This window comes from Podarcis vaucheri (assembly GCF_965113315.1).
Source record: "Podarcis vaucheri genome assembly, chromosome: 10".
NCBI classification, from domain to species: domain Eukaryota; kingdom Metazoa; phylum Chordata; class Lepidosauria; order Squamata; family Lacertidae; genus Podarcis; species Podarcis vaucheri.
Genome location: NC_138748.1, coordinates 56,839,702 through 56,857,246, shown reverse-complemented (window position 1 = coordinate 56,857,246; position 17,545 = coordinate 56,839,702). Strand labels below are relative to the sequence as shown.

Here is a 17,545-nt window from a genome sequence, read left to right as displayed (position 1 = left end):
ATCATGAACTTTCCCATTAACCCCTAGGCCTTCTGTCTCTGGTCCATGCACACCTCTCCTTTGCAGTGTTACCAGGCTAACCTTTGTGATCACTCTCTCCTCTTCCCTGCTCCACTAGCATCAGCATGGATGCAGAGGCTGTATTTAATCCTGCAAAGCCCTTGCATTGCTAATCACACCAAGCAAAGCTGGCAGCTTCTATGCATGCCTACTAGGGGCTTGATATGATTCTATTTCTGTCTGGCTGCCTCCTCCCCTTTCCACCCTCAAGGCATTTCTTACCCCACATATGCTCCACAGTTTTCTCTAATGAATGAATGAGCCTTTATAATGGCAGGATCTTTGATTGCTCATCTTATTCCTCCAAATTATCATTACAGGTAATATAATTGTCCATATATAGAGAGCTTGCAAAATGCCTAAATATTCTTTAACATTAGAAGTGCTTCCAATTTATTTTGAAATTATTGGTGCATGCAAGTTTTTCACTACATCTGCCTGATGACATCACCAAAGTGGCAACACCGCATAATTTTTTTTTACATGTAATCTGGCTTTCCCCTTATCATGGAAAATCTGATAAGCAAAAATAACCTGGTGTACTTCTGCAGTGCCCACTGGTGTGGAAGCCCATTAGAGCATTTTGTGGCTGGTTTGTCATGTGTGTGATGACATTGCAGTGGATAGATTCTGTCAACTAACCATGAGGAACACTTGGATGAAGCTGATTATCTGGACCCACTCCCATCTAGGTTCAGACCTGGTTTGAGGCCAAATCACCCTGATAGTTATCTGGAGAAGGACAGGGGAAATGTAACCCTGTTAATTCTCCTTCATCTCCCAGTGGTTTTTTGATACCGTTGCATTGACTACAGTACAGTGGTACCTTGGGTTACATACGCTTCAGGTTACAGACTTTGCTAACCCAGAAATACTACCTCAGGTTAAGAACAGTTTCAGGTTAAGAATGGACCTCCGGAACGAATTAAGTACTTAACCCGAGGTACCACTGTATATGTAGTTTTGGAGTTGGAGCCACTGTAATATGATGGTTCCACTTCTACCTTCAGGGCCTTTTCCAGAGAGTAGGATTGAGAAGCTCTTCCTCAGCACCATAACAGTTTTGCTGGATCATTCCATCCTGTCCTCAGCGCTGTTCAACACATATATGAAACTGTTAGGAATAATCATTAGGAGATTTGGAGTGAAGTACAACCAGTACGCTGATGACACCCAGCATTCCATCTCTATTTCTCTGTGTCATCTGACTCGGGAATGGTTGTGCAGATTCTAGAGCAGTACCTGGAGGCAGTGGTGAGATGATACAGTAAGTGGCTGCATCCTGACAGATACAGACAGAGGCATTGTGGGTAGGCCGTTCCTAGGTCTGGGAATTAGACAAGCTGCCTGTTCTGAGATGGGGTTGCATTCCCTTTGAAGAAGCAGGCATATGGTCTAGGGATGCTACCATAATCAACAGTGATCCAGCACATAACCTCCATGGTGAGGAGCATCTCTTGCCAGCTTTTGTTGTTGTACTAGCTGTGGTCATCCTTAACAGGAATAGCCTGGCCATGGTGATCCATGTACTGGCAGTCTTGAGGTTGGGCCGCTGCAGTGTAATCTATGTGAGGTGACCTTTGAAGTCATTCCAGTAGCTGGTGCAGAATGCAGCAGCTGGGCTGTTATGTAGGGAGGCTTGCCTGGCACCTTTGTTATGTATCTTTAGGCTTCAGGCAAAACCATCCATTTTCTGTCAGGCTTTTGGCTAATTAAGCAATCTATGCCTTTTAAACTGTGGGGGTGGAGGGGTTATTGTTTTTATTTGTTATTATAGCATGTATTTTTGTGTTTTTATATTGTAAACTGCCCTGTGGTATTCAGATGCACCCAAGATCAAATTTTTGAAAATCTAACTTTTGCTTTTGAGCACATAATTTATGTCAGCAAGTACCATAATTGCAATAAACATAAATTATTTGTGGCTTTCAAGTTACTTAGGCCATGCATTTACTTCAATAGGTCTGTTGTGGAGTTTGTTCTTGGGCACTTTGGCAGGTCTTTTTTTTTTTTTAGGTCATGTTTGCACCTCAGGTGAATTATTTTATTTAGAGCATTTTTAATTCTCTTGAGTCACAAGCTATTTTACTCAATCCAGACTATACTTTTTGGAAATCTCAACCACACACTAGCTGTGGTAACCAAGCTCAATGATAATCGACCCATCACATTCCTTGAGAAATTGAGTCCTTTGTTTTCATTTTGCTTTTAATAGAAGTATAAAGATGTGGAACCAACTCTGAAGATCAAAGAGGTGGATGGCTTGGAGCTGGTGAAGAAGTTCTCTGAAGAGATGCAAAGCATGTTGGGGAGAAAAGTAGAAGCTGTTGAGGTAAATATTCAAATTCCTCCCCAGGCAAGAGTGAAAAAGCAAAAGAAACAAAAGTAATAAAAACAGATCATCCTCCAATCCAGGGGTAGGCAGTATAGCATTTGCCAGATTTTGGTAGACTCCCATCGTGACTCATGGTCAGCGTGACTTATGGTCAGGGATGATGGGAAGTTGTAGTCCAACATCTTCTTGTCTAGCCTGACCTATTCAAATCTTTCATTTTTATAGTTTTCTCAGTTAAATTTGTTGCACACCTCAAAGCTGCAGGGTGTGGTGAGGAGATAGTGTACATGGCACTTAATAAATAAACATGTAGGAACAGATTTCTTTAGTCGCCTTCCAGAAGAAAAATGCTGTAGCAACCAGAGCATGTGTTTTGCATGTAGAAGGTCCCTGTTTCAGTTGTTGTAACCTGCTCTGGAATTTATGGTGAAGGGTGGGTAAGAAGGTGAATAAATAATAATATTTTTTAAAAAAGAAAACATAGCTCTCTCATGCTATTTGTAGTTTTGCCCCACAGTTGTCTATATTTATTTACTGAAGCACCCATTTTTGTGTGTCTATCTGTGTGTATAATTTCTTTTCAACTGATACATGTGGATTACCTACGCAGTTACAAAATAAAAATACTGTGCTGGCTTAGTTGGTGCTGTTGGCAAATGGCTATTTGATCTTGCTTTAATAAACCCAGGCAGACTGTTCTTGGTTCATTGGTTTTGTGACTGTGGTAACAGCCCTCCTGTCTTCATCTTTGTAGACTTAGTAGATGAAGGACTGCATGGTTGTTTTTCCTCTGGGTTCTGTTCCAAAAAGAAATGTGCATCCCTCCCCCCCCTGCCCCGTTGCTTCTCTGCTACATTCCCCCCCCCATAAAGATTGCACTTAATAGCCTGAAAGGCTGTCTGGGGAACTGTTGGAGCTGGCCAGGAAAGACTGTGAATATAACCAGCTAAATTTAACCTTGTAGCAGGAAAGATGTCCATTGATCTTTAAAACACTCCTGCAAAAAAAAATGTTACATGGGGGGAAAAATACGAGAGGGAGACATTGCACATACTTTTGTAAATCAAGAAAATCTTTAATAAAAATACATTAAAAACACACACTCCTTCAGCATTTTCTTTTGGGTTAGCCAAGATATGGAGACCAAGAGTAGGGTTACTATGGTTTCTCCCACTCCCGCCCTCTTCATCTGACAGGCGTGCTATGTTTTTAGACACCTTATGACAGGCAGAAATTCAACAGGTGATAATTTTCTCACTACCACATCTCCACTTTGGATAAAGCTGAATGTGACATCCAACTGTGAAAGACATAGAAACCTCCCTTGGGGGAAAATGTGGTTCTCCTAAACTTCATTATTTTAGATTTGTTTTCCTCGCTTTGAGTAATACTTTGGAAAAGTCTTGAGCGTCACTTCACATTTTATTATTTATTTTACAGCGTTTGGTTGAGGCAGCAGAAGATGCAGATCTGTATCACGAGTTCAATTCCTCATTGGATGTAAGTCATGCATTTATTGCAAGTGTTTGTTCCAAATTCCTCCACACACAAAAACATAGATCTCGGAAGAAGGCTAGGCCTTGAACTGTCCCTGACATTTACTTCTGTATGCAGAGAAAATTGCTTCGTATGGAGAAACATTCATTCACATGAGCGCCTCAGACAGGGGGAGCTGGACCTATCACATTCCTAGACATGCTGAGATTTGCCTTGCCTCAACATCTGGAGGGCACCACGTTGGCTATCCTAGGAGTGCAGTTTTCTCCACTGGATGCCTGCTCCACTTGTTGTGAGCCTGCTAAAACTCTCTGGACTGAAATTCTAAACATCCTATTAATTTGTGGAAATCACTGGTGAAAGTGTTATGGCATTCAAAATGAGGTCTTAATTATAGTGCAGGTGAAAAAGGCGTTACCAACCAGCCATATATTGGTGGTTTTCTGGTATTGCCCCTTGTGGGAGAAGGCACTGAGTGAGGCATTTGTAGCATTTCTTCAGAGCCCCAAGCAAGCATAGCTTGGGTGCCACTGGATGCCTTGCCACATTTGCCAGAAATCACTAGCTAGCCTTTTCTGCAAAGGCACACAAAAGTGAATGCCATTGCCACACAGTGTGGATTGGTCTTAAATTGTCATGTGGAAGCCATGAATTTGATGGTCCTTCTACATAAAGATGCAATACTGTGCAAATCTACTTGTCATAGGTCCCATTTACTTTGGTAGGTCTTACTTTGCTGGGCTGGGCAAGGGTGACTTGTAAACATCCATATGCATACTATATAACATTCAGTGCCTCCTGCTCCCTTATTTACCTTTTTTTTTTTTTTTGCCTGCATACAACTTTCACCTGTAGCATGCAGCTAGTATCGGGTCCTGAAATATTTTTGCCCTAAGCTCCTGCACCAGATGTATACAAGGCACTGCTTTGGTATTAATACTTTAATGAAAATTGACAGGAGATTAGCCCAACTTTCAGTAGTACAGAGAGAAAACAGTTTGATGTCTCCCAGTTTAGCAAGACTCCACATCCTCATTCCTTCACCCAGTCAGCATTTCCCAGTAGAATATGTTAGTTGGCTAATGGACAGATTTTTGATGAGGAAGTGATGAGGAAACATTAAAGGGAAGGGGAACCTTTTCCTCCAGCCAAATAATAATCAATTAGAGAATAATTCTCATAATGATTGCCAAATTGCATTAAGTTTCTCCTGATTTATCTCTCCTGTAGAACATGATTCATTGTTTGATGGGCAGATCTAAAAGATATTCAACCCAGTCTTCCAATTATAGGCATAGAATATGATTTCCAGAACTGTAAAATAATGTACTTTGCCACAAGCAATGCTGTAAACAATCCAGAGTTCAGCAGAAACCTACTACCTCACAGGGATGCATCTCAAAATAAGGTGATTAAATCAGCGTTGTAGCTTAATTAATTCCGCAAATCTTTTCCACAGGAGCTTAAGTAACAGAACATTTTCAAATCACATAGGCCAGACTTGCTTGTGAACATTTCTGGCATTTATCATTATTCATATTTTTCCTGTATTGAACAGATTTAAACGATATCAACCCAAGGTCTCTCTGTGCTCAGTTGTCAAGACAGCAGATTTATGTTTGTTTATTTTTTTTAAAAAAGAGGGGCATTAAGCAGGCCTTTGAGTTTAGTTGCCTTGATGCAGACCTCACTCCCTAATTCAGCATTTAAGTCAATGCAATACAAATAGAGGATTCAGTTAGCTATCAAAGACTATCAAGGTGTATGTGGACTATAGGGAGAGTCTAGGCAGGAAGCCAGAGCAGAGGTCACTTTTAAGAGGGCATACAAATGTATACAGTTCATCATTCATCCCAATTATCAATATCCTTGCTACTCAAACTTTGGCATCTAATGATCTCCCAGTATGCCACCTTGCATCTGCAGGCAGTCAGTTAGCAAAACTGCCAATTACTTAGACATTTTGTGTTGCCGAGGCAGTCTAGAGGATTGAAATTCAGCTGTATGTTTGACAAATTCATCAGTGTTAAACCCAGCAGAATATAAAGTGAGCCTGAGAATGTAGGTCAGTGGAAAATCCAGTGCCTGCATGGAATGTGCAGCACAGGCAGGAGATGTGCAGCTTATTCCTTTATCATAAGTTCAAAGAAGGGGTAGGGTTTCTGTACCTTTAATGGTTTATATAAAAGGGGTTTATATTCAGCAGTCTAGCTTATCTCATCCTTGAATGACAACAAAGCATACCAGCCAAAAAATCCCAGAAGCGTACTTTTGAATCCATATGCAATATCCAGTCACTTCTGGGGAAAGATTGCTGAGTGTTGTATATGGGTCTTTGTTTAATATCAATGAAACCTTAATTTTTTAACAGTAGAAAGTTATTCACATGGCCTTAGACGGGGGGGGGGGGTAGGACTTTTTGTCAGCCTGAGGGCCACATTCCCTCTCTGGCCTAGTCTCTGGAGGCCACATGCCAATGTTGGGTGTGGTCACTCTAGATAAATGACGTATATGCATATACAGCATACACTGTACACTGTACATATGTACACTGACATAACCAGAAGTAAAATCCAGAAGCTTAATTGGAATTAGGAATCTAGAATCTTGGAATTTGGTTGGGTTGGAATCCTTGGATTGGCTCAGGACTGTTGCAAGTTTGCCTCAGGTGAACAGGTGTTTTGCGCATTTTTATTTTTTGGTTTTGCACCAGAAGATTGTGGATTAGTGTGATTTTGTGATGTAAAGCCTTGTGGGGGGGTTATTAAGGTATAAATGAATGTGTGTCTGGGGTGACTGAGGTCATGCCATCGTGATATTTAGGTACTGAAATCTAATATACTGTCTCTCTATTTTTTCTTCATCCCCAGATTAATTATTACAATGCTGTTCTCATTAACGAAAAGGATGATAAAGATAATTATGTGGAGCTTGGTGATGAATTCATTCTGGAACCAAATGAGCACTTCAATAACCTGCTGGTGAACACAACATTAAGTGACATACAGCTTCCAACTAATGTTTACAACAAAGGTAGAGAATTTCTGTGTTAATTCTACTGGTAAGGCAGCAATAGAGCCAGAGATGAAGTATCAAAATTTAGCTGGCAACTCTAGGAAGAGAGGAAAAGATTGACCATAGACTTGCGTGTTATGTATGTTTTATGGGAGGAAAATATGAATCCTTGTGACCCATGTATGTGGGTGAGTAATAAAATAACCAGCTGGGTGCCTGGATTCAAAAACAGAAGGAAGGAAGGTGGGCAGGAGGGCAGACCTTTAACAGGCTCTTCCCCTTCCCTGAGCAAAAACTGCTTGAAGGGGTGATTTGGATTATGTAAATAATACAGGAAGGGAATCGTTAAGCATCCCCAATCAATGTGTTGAACACGCATAAGCCTGAACTTGGCAAAAAAAAAAAAAAAATTGAGTAAGAATGGGGAGATCAATTATAGTTCTCTCAGAGTAACCTGCAATTTGTCCCTAGTTAGCTGGGTTTCATCAGTACCATCTCTTTGGTTAGATTTTGTCCGAAAGCTGGGCAAGGAAAGACCTACAGCTAAGCCCGAGGAAAACAGGTGCCACTCATTGAAAATATTGGAGCAGTTAGTTTAATGTTAGATGTACTTAGAATAAGGCATCTTGATACATTGATATTTGTTAGGCTTCTAGTCCTCATGAAAGAAGAGGGGAGTTTGGCTAGATATTGTTGTTGGAGGACACTGGTGCATCTGTATCCTCTATAGGTTTGTCTTCTCATTCTTTCTTTCCCTTTCTTACTATTGTTCCCTTATTGCCTCTTTTTGTCACAGACCCTGATATTTTGAATGGGGTTTATATGTCTGAAGCATTGAATGCTGTTTTTGTGGACAATTTTGAAAGAGATCCAACTCTCACTTGGCAATATTTTGGCAGCTCTACAGGATTCTTCAGACTCTATCCAGGTAAAGGTCTTCATGCCTATCTGGCCTTTTCTTAGAAAGGTTTCAGGCTTAACTACACATGGATTGAATGAATCTTTACCCCCATGAAAATAAAAGATGTGAGCTCACAGCCCCAGATTTGGATTGCAACCACAATAAGGAGCAAGGGCTAAAGCCCTTCCTACCCTCCACACCAGGTTCTGATCTTGCTGAAAGGCTGTGTACTTGCAATAGGGATTTGGAGGGTGTTCAATTCAGTTTGCATTTAAAGGTGAACCTACCTAGTTCACATTTTCCGAAACAATACATGAACCCTTGCATTACAGCCAAGTAATATGCACAAAAATGTATTCATTAGGGGAAAGTATGCATTAAAATGCATGTATTAGGGAAAATAACATTTTAAAATGTTATATTTTGGGAAATCACTCTGTAAAATTGTGTGTATTAGGCAAAATTGCAGAGAAATAAGTATATATTAGGAGAAAATTACACTAAAATGCTAATGGATTCATAATGATTCATAAACATATGGAAATGTGAAATGCTAAGCATAAGATTGGGAAATTAGAAACTGGAGAAACAAAAACTGAAACATTTGCCCATACATAGCATGCAATTTCTGAAAGAAAATGTGTGCCCTCAAGGGGCAGACCATAACATATAGTTTGGCCCTTAATTATTCAAAGAAGAGGAGTACGCTAAACCAAAATCAGTTCAGAGATGCTACAATACACCAGCCTGTGGGAATGTTCAGGGAGGCAAGAGAGGATATATTGTTTAATAATATCCTTCCCAACTTGCATTAGCAAGTCCCTTTACTTAACAGAGTGCATCCCCCTTTTTAATACACAGCGGTTTGCTTGTTGCAAGCTCGTTTGAGTCCCTCTTAAAAAGAATAGACACGACAGGTCTTATTAAAGTCAGTATAAAAGTAGTTTACTCACAATCATTCATTTCATAGTTGGATCCCTCAAGGCAGACTTAGGTTACAAAACTATATACAGTGGTACCTTGGTTTACAACCATAATCCATTCTGGACATCCATTTGTAAACCAAAACAGGTTGTAACCCAAGGCGCGCTTTCGCCAATGGGGCTTCCAAAAAAAAATTGTTCATAATTGGGGGGGAAGGGTTGTAATCCAAAAAAAGGTTGCAAACCAGGACATACACTTCTGGGTTTGACGTGTTTGTAATCCAGAACGCATGCAAACTAAGATGTATGCAAACCAAGGTTCCACTGTACACATGTGGAACTATCCCATAAGGGAGTTAGTTCCTAAGTGACTGCAGACAGGCTGTTACATAGAAAAGCAAAAATGGAGAAGAGCAAAAGGAAGGAGCTGTGCTCCCTTGCCCAGATTAGGCCTCACACACTCACATGGCCTCAAGTCACATGCAGAGGAAATTTGTCACAGCTCAGGAGAGCTGTGGTACAAAGCATCCACTAGCATGTACAAAGGGCTGGTACAAAGCATCCACTAGCATGTTTACTCTAGGAATGTTGTACTTGAGTGCTATGTGTCTGAAATCCCACATAGCCAATGTTAAGCTTCTTTAGGGTGTGATCCCCTATGCATATTGACTTGGAAGTTGGTCCCACCAAACTTGGGAAACACTCATAAAATATAGATATTACATCTAAATCAGGGGTTCCCGAACTTTGTTCTTTGGACCACTGGTGATGTGCAAGTTTTGTTTAGGTGATCTGAAAAATTCAATTACAGCATTTAGCACAGCCTATTACAACTGCTACAACAGGCACAAAAGTCATCAACTGGTCTACCAACACCACCCACAATATTCATATTGTCCATGGGAGAAAACTACAAACTAGTCAAAATAAATGGGACAAAATAAATTGTCTTGTTTGTGCCCATTCCCTGCAGTTCAGGCAGGGTGAATACACAGTAATAATGATGAATTTAATTAAATTAGGTGCCTGCCCATGACTGATGACCCTCTGTCTCATACATTTGTGTCAATGAGGCTTATTCCAAAGTAAATATGCACAGGATTGCAGCCTCAGAGTACAGTATTGGTTTGCTTTGCAGTTATGATCTCTGCACAACTGATAGAGAGTTCAAGGTTTTTGGATTGTGTTTTGCTTCACTGTGTAGAGAAATCCCAGAATAAGCAACTGTTATAATATTGTAATGCTGGGAAAGGGCCTAGTTAAGGTTCTGATGCTTATGTAATAGGGCTGCTTGTATTCCTGTGCGTGCCAGATCCACAGCAAAATTGTTTTGATGTCTCTACAGGAATAAAATGGACACCAGATGAAAATGGGGTCCTCTCCTTTGACTGCCGAAATCGAGGCTGGTGAGAGATTTTGAAAAGATTTCATACTCCTGTGTTTGATTTGGAGGGACCCAGAGTTTATTCTTCCTTCCAACTTTTGCTTCCCTCTGAGATTTGTTCTAGATACTATCAGTGGCACTTCCTCTATTCAGTTTTAGCTTCTCCTTCATGTCACTGTCTCCAAAGGGAATGCTAAAATTGCTCCCTAACAGTCAAGGCAAGTGTTTATGTGTACACATATGAAGATTTGCCTCTCCCTATATCATCTACCTGTGACTATTCCCTCTATTACACCATTGAGTGGGGTACATTATGTGGTGATTACATAGAGCAAGGCTTTTCAGCAGTGGCACCCTCCCTGTGGAACACCCTCTCTTTAGAAGTGTAGTTGGCACGGTGAAAGAAACTGAGATACGAAAGCTAGGAGCTAAATGGCACCTTAAACCTAGGTTATGGGTGCAACAATGGAATGTCTAGGCATGCTTTTTTATAACAAGAATACAAAGCTGAATGAATGAACTGCAGCTAAAATAGTATGTTCATTTTTCACATGGTCTAGTCCTTCCCCTGCCCACCCCCTAATATTCTTAATATTCTTCCCTTTTTAGGGAAGTGTTTAATGACTGATGTTTTAATGTATTTTTAACCTTCTGTTGGAAGCCACCCAGAGCGGCTGGGGAAACCCAGCCAGATGGGCGGGGTAGAAATAATTTTATTATTATTATTATTATTATTATTATTAGGTCTCTTCTCCAGTCTTCAGAGAGTGGCTGGAAATGGGGAGGCAGGAAAAGGTCCTCCTTTCCTTCCACTTTGCAGTTTTATTCTGAAATCTTAGGTGCAGTACTGCGCCCAGAGTTCAGAAACTGCTTGCGCTAACGAAATTCCCTGTCACAAAAATGCACCTAGAACTATGGAAGTTTTGAACACCGGGTTGCATTGTCACTTTCACCATTTTGGCACCAAGGTAAGATCTGCCTGTTTGCTCAGGCATTTTTGTGGTTTAGGTGTGAAGTTGATCCTGCCCTGGGTTTTTCACTGCTCCTTTTTTATTGGAAGGGATCTTATGGTTTTATTATAGTGCATTATGTAATTTTATGTGTTGTATTCCACACGGATATCATTACAGGTGAAGGGTGGTTTATAAATGTTTTTAAAAAACCAATACTTTAAAAATACGATCGATCAAAAGAACAAGAGCCCAAGCAGTCTAGCATCCTCTTTTCCACAATGGTTAAAGACAACCTTCCCAACCACATGTCTTACAGATGTGTTGGAGTGTGATTGTCATCAGCACTAGCGAGCACAGCCAAGCTGACGAAGGGTGATGGAAGTTAGTCCAAAATATCCAGAGAGTGCCAGATTGGGGAATGTGAGGTTAAGCAGATGCTACTGGAAAGCTCACAAGCAGAGCTTGAGAGCAATAGCTGTTGCTTCCTAGTAACTGGCATACTGTCTGTGTAATGAGTGGCTGCTGACAGACCTACCCTGCATAAATTTGCCTAATCCTCCTTTAAAAACAGCTAAACTGGTGGCTGTCACCCCTTCTTGTTTCAGCGATGTCCATAAATTAAATATGTGGGTTGTGAAGAAATATGTTCTTTCATTTATTCTGAATTTAGCACAAGTTCTTATATTATGAGGGAGGAAAAGTTATGTCTGTCACTTCCTCCGCACCTTGCATAATCCTATCCTTCTTGGTCATTTCTCTAAATTAAAAAGCCCCCAATGCTTTAATCTGTTCTTTTAAAATTGTTGCTGGGTTTGTTAGAATCTATGCACCACCTTTCCTAAGGCAGGGTGTTATTACTGTTGTTGTTTGGTTGTTGTTACTTGCCCTTCAGCAGCTCCCAGGATGACTACAACAATCGAAAAGTTCTGTATTAAAAACAGTTAAAACAAATTACAGTGACAGAAATATGATGGGTCCTGAAGACACACGCTGCAGGTGTCAAAGGGCCATGTATTCAGAGGATGCATCCTTAGATCACCACAGTAAATGCTCTAGTTATCTCCCGCTTGGACTACTGCAATGCGCTCTACGTGGGGCTACCTTTGAAGGTGACCCGGAAACTACAACTAATTCAGAATGTGGCAGCTAGACTGGTGACTAGGGGTAGCCACCGAGACCACATAATACCGGCCTTGAAAGACCTACATTGGCTCCCAGTACGTTTCCAAGCACAATTCAAAGTGTTAGTGTTGACCTTTAAAGCCCTAAATGGCCTTGGCCCAGTATACCTAAAGGAGTATCTCCACCCCCATCGTTCTTCCCAGACGCTGAGGTCCAGTGCTGAGGGTTTTCTGGTGCTTCCCTCACTATGAGAAGCGAAGCTACAGGGAACCAGGCAGAGGGCCTTCTTGGTAGTGGCGCCCGCCCTGTGGAACTCCCTCCCATCAGATGTCAAAGAGATAAACAACTACCTGACATTTAGAAGACATCTGAAGGCAGCGCCGCTCAGGGAAGTTTTTAATGTTTGACATTTTAATATATTTTTAATCTTCGTTGGAAGCCACACAGAGTTGCTGGGGAAACCCAGCCAGATGGGCGGGGCACAAATAATAAATTATTATTATTAATAATAATAATAATAGGAAAGGAAGCAATACATTCTTCTGATTCTACCATACATTCAGATCACTTCTTCCGGCTTGGATCATGTGTTCCCTGATACGGTCCAGGAACCTCCCACTAGTGCCACTCTTGCACACTTACATTATATTTACTGCTTCCCTTTCTTGTTCCTGTCAAGGTACATCCAGGCTGCTACATCACCCAAAGATATTGTCATTGTGGTGGACATCAGTGGGAGCATGAAGGGTTTGCTCCTGTCTATTGCCAAACACACCATTGTCACAATTTTGGACACGCTGGGAGAGAATGACTTTGTTAATATTATTGCCGTGAGTACAAACTCCTTCCTCATTTGTAAACACCATCTCCCTCGGAGGCAATGGAACTAGATTTTAGTTTGAGAAAGAGCTCTGGGTTGGCACTGGATGACCAGATCAATCTATTTCTGGCCCATGTCGTTTTTGCTGCTGTTTGCTGCTGTTTGCCTGCGTTTGCCTGTTCCATCCTGCTTCTGCACTACTCTCCAGACTTTTAAGATGCACAAAACTTCACATTTAAATCCATATTTCTACATGTATTTTCTCTCAAAATATATATTTATAAATCTCTTTTTTATTGAAACTGGCATTTCTAGATGCATTTTTTTTTGAACCAATATCTATTTCAGACTGTTCAGAAAGGGTATAAGCCACTTGATAATTAAGACCGCAGTACTGCTCCCTACTTACTGGCAGTCAGTTTCATTGAATTCAGGAGGACTTGCTTCTGAGTAAACATGGTTAAAGGTAAAGGGACCCCTGACCATTAGGTCCAGTCGTGGCTGACTCTGGGGTTGCGGCGCTCATCTCGCTTTATTGGCCGAGGGAGCCGGTGTACAGCTCCCTGTACTGGTCATGTGGCCAGCCTGACTAAGCCGCTTCTGGCAAACCAGAGCAGCACACAGAAACACTGTTTACCTTCCCGCCGGAGTGGTACCTATTTATCTACTTGCACTTTGACGTGCTTTTGAACTGCTAGGTTGGCAGGAGCAGGGACCGAGCAACGGGAACTCACCCCATCGCGGGGATTCAAACCGGCAACCTTCCGATCGGCAAGTCCTAGGCTCAGTGGTTTAACCCACAGCGCCACCCGTGTCCCATAAACATGGTTAGGATTGCACATTATCCCAGGAGGTGTGGATCAGGTTAGTTCCTATAGGAATTCACAAAGATCAAAACATCTAGCTCCCAGCCATTTCAATTTGTGTTCCAACCACCATTCACTGATTGGTTAGAAGAGGCTAGAGAAATTGTCCCATGACCTTTCTCTCTGTTAGATATGACACATAACCTGCTCAGTCCAACCTGTGAACCACTCCTGTCTGTGGTATGCTCTAGGGAAGGCCATACCTGGATACTTTCACTTTCTTACAAAAATATAATCACATGAAATTTTAAGATTGCCCTCATGCTTCATGAAAGGGACTTTCTTGATTGTTTTGCTTGCTCTCCCCCCTTTTTTTTTGCAAAGAATGCTATGCCCAGATATGTCCCTAGTCTCAACCATTTTTTTTTCAAGTCTTGCATTTGTTGCAAACAGAAATTGTTTAGAAGTATTTACTTAAAGTCATCTTTAGTCTCAGTTATCAGTACCAGAAACTGAAGACAGCTGTTAAAAATAGTCCTTGCTGCGATCAGATTAAGACTTTGAACTGTCTCGGGCAGAGTATTTATTCTCAAGAGCAGTTTTCATAGGATTAAAAGACAACAGAACAATCACATTCTCCGCTGTCCAAAAATAACTGACTAAATGGCTAACTGGTCATTTGGGTGAGCTCAGGGGTGGAGAGAGAGAGAGAGACCTGGAATGGATACCCACAATCATGTCTGAAGGCTAGCCACACTCACCACACTCACTCTCTGCTCCCCCCTACCGTGCCCCTGAGTAGTTTCTGGCCTCTCACTGTAATTTAGCCTGTAACTAAACCACCCACTGACAATGCATCAGTCTTATTTAGAAAGAGCTTTCATTTCTTGGCTCTCATCCAGTGCATTAGCAAGGGAAGACAACATGTATACATCCCCCCCCCCAAAAAAATTGTACCCTTTTGCAATTAAATTTCTCTAATATAATGCATCTCCTATGTTATTTTTCCACAAATGTATGCATACTTTCTCCTCACATGAATGTTTTGTCCCCATTACATGGTTTGAAACCTGCATCACAAAATTTGGAGAAATGTGAATTTGGAAGGATAACTGTTCCAGTTCACATATTATTTCAGAAAGTACAAACTAGGCAGCTTTGTATTAAAATGTGAACCAAAGTCAATTTCTCCCTATCCCCAACCAGGGCTGACTGACTCTCCTTTTAGCTGCAGCAGTAAAAGGAGTCCCTTTAAACACCACCACCTAGGGTTACTGCAGGACAGCTGAGGTATCTAGGGTGTCAAAGGCTGCAAACATAATCCCGATTTGCAGACTTTGTCAGGGAATTAACACTGCCACTTGATCAGGTGCTCTGGCAAAATGTACCCACTCTGTGTACAGGAAAAAGCAAAGTGCCATGTCTTTAGAATGTAGCTGAAAGCCTGTGGGTTTTTATACCAGCTGGAGCATGTATTTAAACCCTTTGGGTAGTCAACCTCAGATTGATGGTCACGGCTGATGCAGTCCTTTGCCTACTTTTATTTTATTCTTTTTTGCTGAGGAAAAACACAAGAGAGGCTACAAATCTCTGTCCTTAAGTAAGCCACTTTGCAGAAATATCCTTATTTGTTACATAAGTAGCTTGCTTTGAGACAAATCTATCTGCAGCAAATCATCCCTGTGTCCACCCTGGGAAACTGACATGCCCTCTCTTCAGTTTAGACTTGTGTGTGGTTATTTCAATATTGTGTTTGCCCTGTTCATAATATCTAATTTTCATTGTAAGCTGTTATTAATGAAGGGTGAGGTATTTAAATTTTAGTACAGTGGTACCTCGGGTTACATACGCGTCAGGTTACATACGCTTCAGGTTACAGACTCTGCTAACCCAGAAATATTGCTTCAGGTTAAGAACTTTGCTTCAGGATGAGAACAGAAATCGGGCTCCACCGGCGCGGCAGCAGCAGGAGGCCCCATTAGCTAAAGTGGTGCTTCAGGTTAAGAACAGTTTCAGGTTAAGAACAGACCTCCGGAACAAATTAAGTACCGTATTTTTTGCACCATAACACTCACTTTTTTCCTCCTAGAAAGTAAGGGGAAATGTCTGTGCGTGTTATGGAGTGAATGCCTGCGGGTGGCGGGGGGGATCTGCTGCAGTCGTGAGCTGAGGATCCATAGTTCCCCTTCCTTCCCTCCTCTGTGGTTACAAAGCATGGATCCACATGGATCCTCAGGATTTTTGCATTGGGCTACTCCAAACTCACTGTCAGATCACATGTCTGTGGCCACAGCATGAACCACAAAAATCATATATCCACTATTTCGTTTAGAATATTTTTTTCTTGTTTTCCTCCTCTAAAAACTACGTGCGTGTTATGGTCTGGTGCGTGTTATAGAGCGAAAAATACGGTACTTAACCCGAGGTACCACTGTACTAAATACTGCCTAGAACACATATGCTGTCTTTATCATCTACTGTATATCTGTATATCTCTATAAAGTATCAGGCATAGGCAAACTCAGCCCTCCAGATGTTTTGGGACTACAACTCCCATCATCCCTAGCTAACAGGACCAGTTGTCAGGGATGATGGGAACTGTAGTCTGAAAACATCTGGAGAATTGAGTTTGCCTATGCCTGCTCTTTATCTATCTATGTTCTATGTTGCTTTTCATAGGAAACAAGATCCCAGTGGGCCATAGTAAATTGCACATGAAGTGGCAATTCGAGTCTCTCATTTGGCACTTTAAGGACTTAACACATGTTATTATGGCAGAAGCTTTTGTGATGAATTGAGTTCAAGTGCCATAATGGCTTGTGCCATAATTAAATGCCTTGGCCTTTAAAGCAGGTGTGGGAGTTGCTGTCTAATAAGCAGTGAACAAAGGGAAACACTGAAGAAAATCAAGAAAGAGGGCAGGAAATGTTGCCTGAATAATTCTGGCACCATATGGGCAGCATCTTATTTTTACAGTCTCCAGAGGGATAGCCATAGTACTCTGTTGTTGCAGCAAAACCAGTAGAGTTTTGTGTCACTTTAAAGCCATGGTGCAGAACCTTTGGCCCTTCAGATGTTGCTGTACTACAACTCCCATCAGGCCTAGCAAGAGTTGCCTGCCAAAGCTTTCTGGACTTGGCTCAGTCTTGTGAGGGTGGGGGATGGAGTAAGAGCAAACCAAGAACTTAAAAATTCAGGTAAAGATCTTACTTGTGGAATGCAACAGGATATTGGAAACCAAGGCTATCCACTTCTTAAATTACACATATTGCTGGCATTTTAGTGAGGGAATGTCTAGTGTGAATCTATGCCTTGATTTGTTTCCAAAGAGCATGGGGAGGTATTTTGTGGAATCTTGCATTTTAAAATGTATGCTTTCAAAAGCTGTGATGGTTGTTCTTTATACATAACAATATCTCCTGAAACCTTTGTAACTCTCTAAGGAAGATTCCTTTTCTTCTAGTCACTCTACTCCCCACTTTTTGCCTTTACAGTACAATGATTATGTTCATTATGTTGAATCCTGTTTCAAGGGGATCCTGGTTCAAGCAGATAGAGATAACAGAGAGGTAAGTACTGGACTTCTAGGGACATATTTAGGCGCATTATTGAGTGTGAACTGGTGTGTGTGTGTGTGTGTGTGTAATAATTTTAATTTTTCTTCTTTATAAACCACTTAGAGACTGTTTTAAATATTGAGCGGTATATAAATTTAATAATAATAAATAA

The 17,545-nt window shown here is 41.2% G+C and overlaps 1 protein-coding gene across 1 annotated transcript in view; it reads left to right on the top strand.

Moving 5' to 3' along the window:
• The window catches only part of CACNA2D4 (calcium voltage-gated channel auxiliary subunit alpha2delta 4), a 172,063-nt gene that overhangs the window by 19,717 nt on the left and 134,801 nt on the right, over positions 1-17,545 (top strand). Inside the window, exons 3-9 of the mRNA XM_082240685.1 lie at positions 2,276-2,392; positions 3,836-3,895; positions 6,763-6,925; positions 7,704-7,835; positions 10,077-10,137; positions 12,870-13,020; positions 17,311-17,385. Coding sequence (XP_082096811.1) covers positions 2,276-2,392; positions 3,836-3,895; positions 6,763-6,925; positions 7,704-7,835; positions 10,077-10,137; positions 12,870-13,020; positions 17,311-17,385 — 759 coding nt within the window. The remainder of the gene's footprint in view (positions 1-2,275; positions 2,393-3,835; positions 3,896-6,762; positions 6,926-7,703; positions 7,836-10,076; positions 10,138-12,869; positions 13,021-17,310; positions 17,386-17,545) is intronic.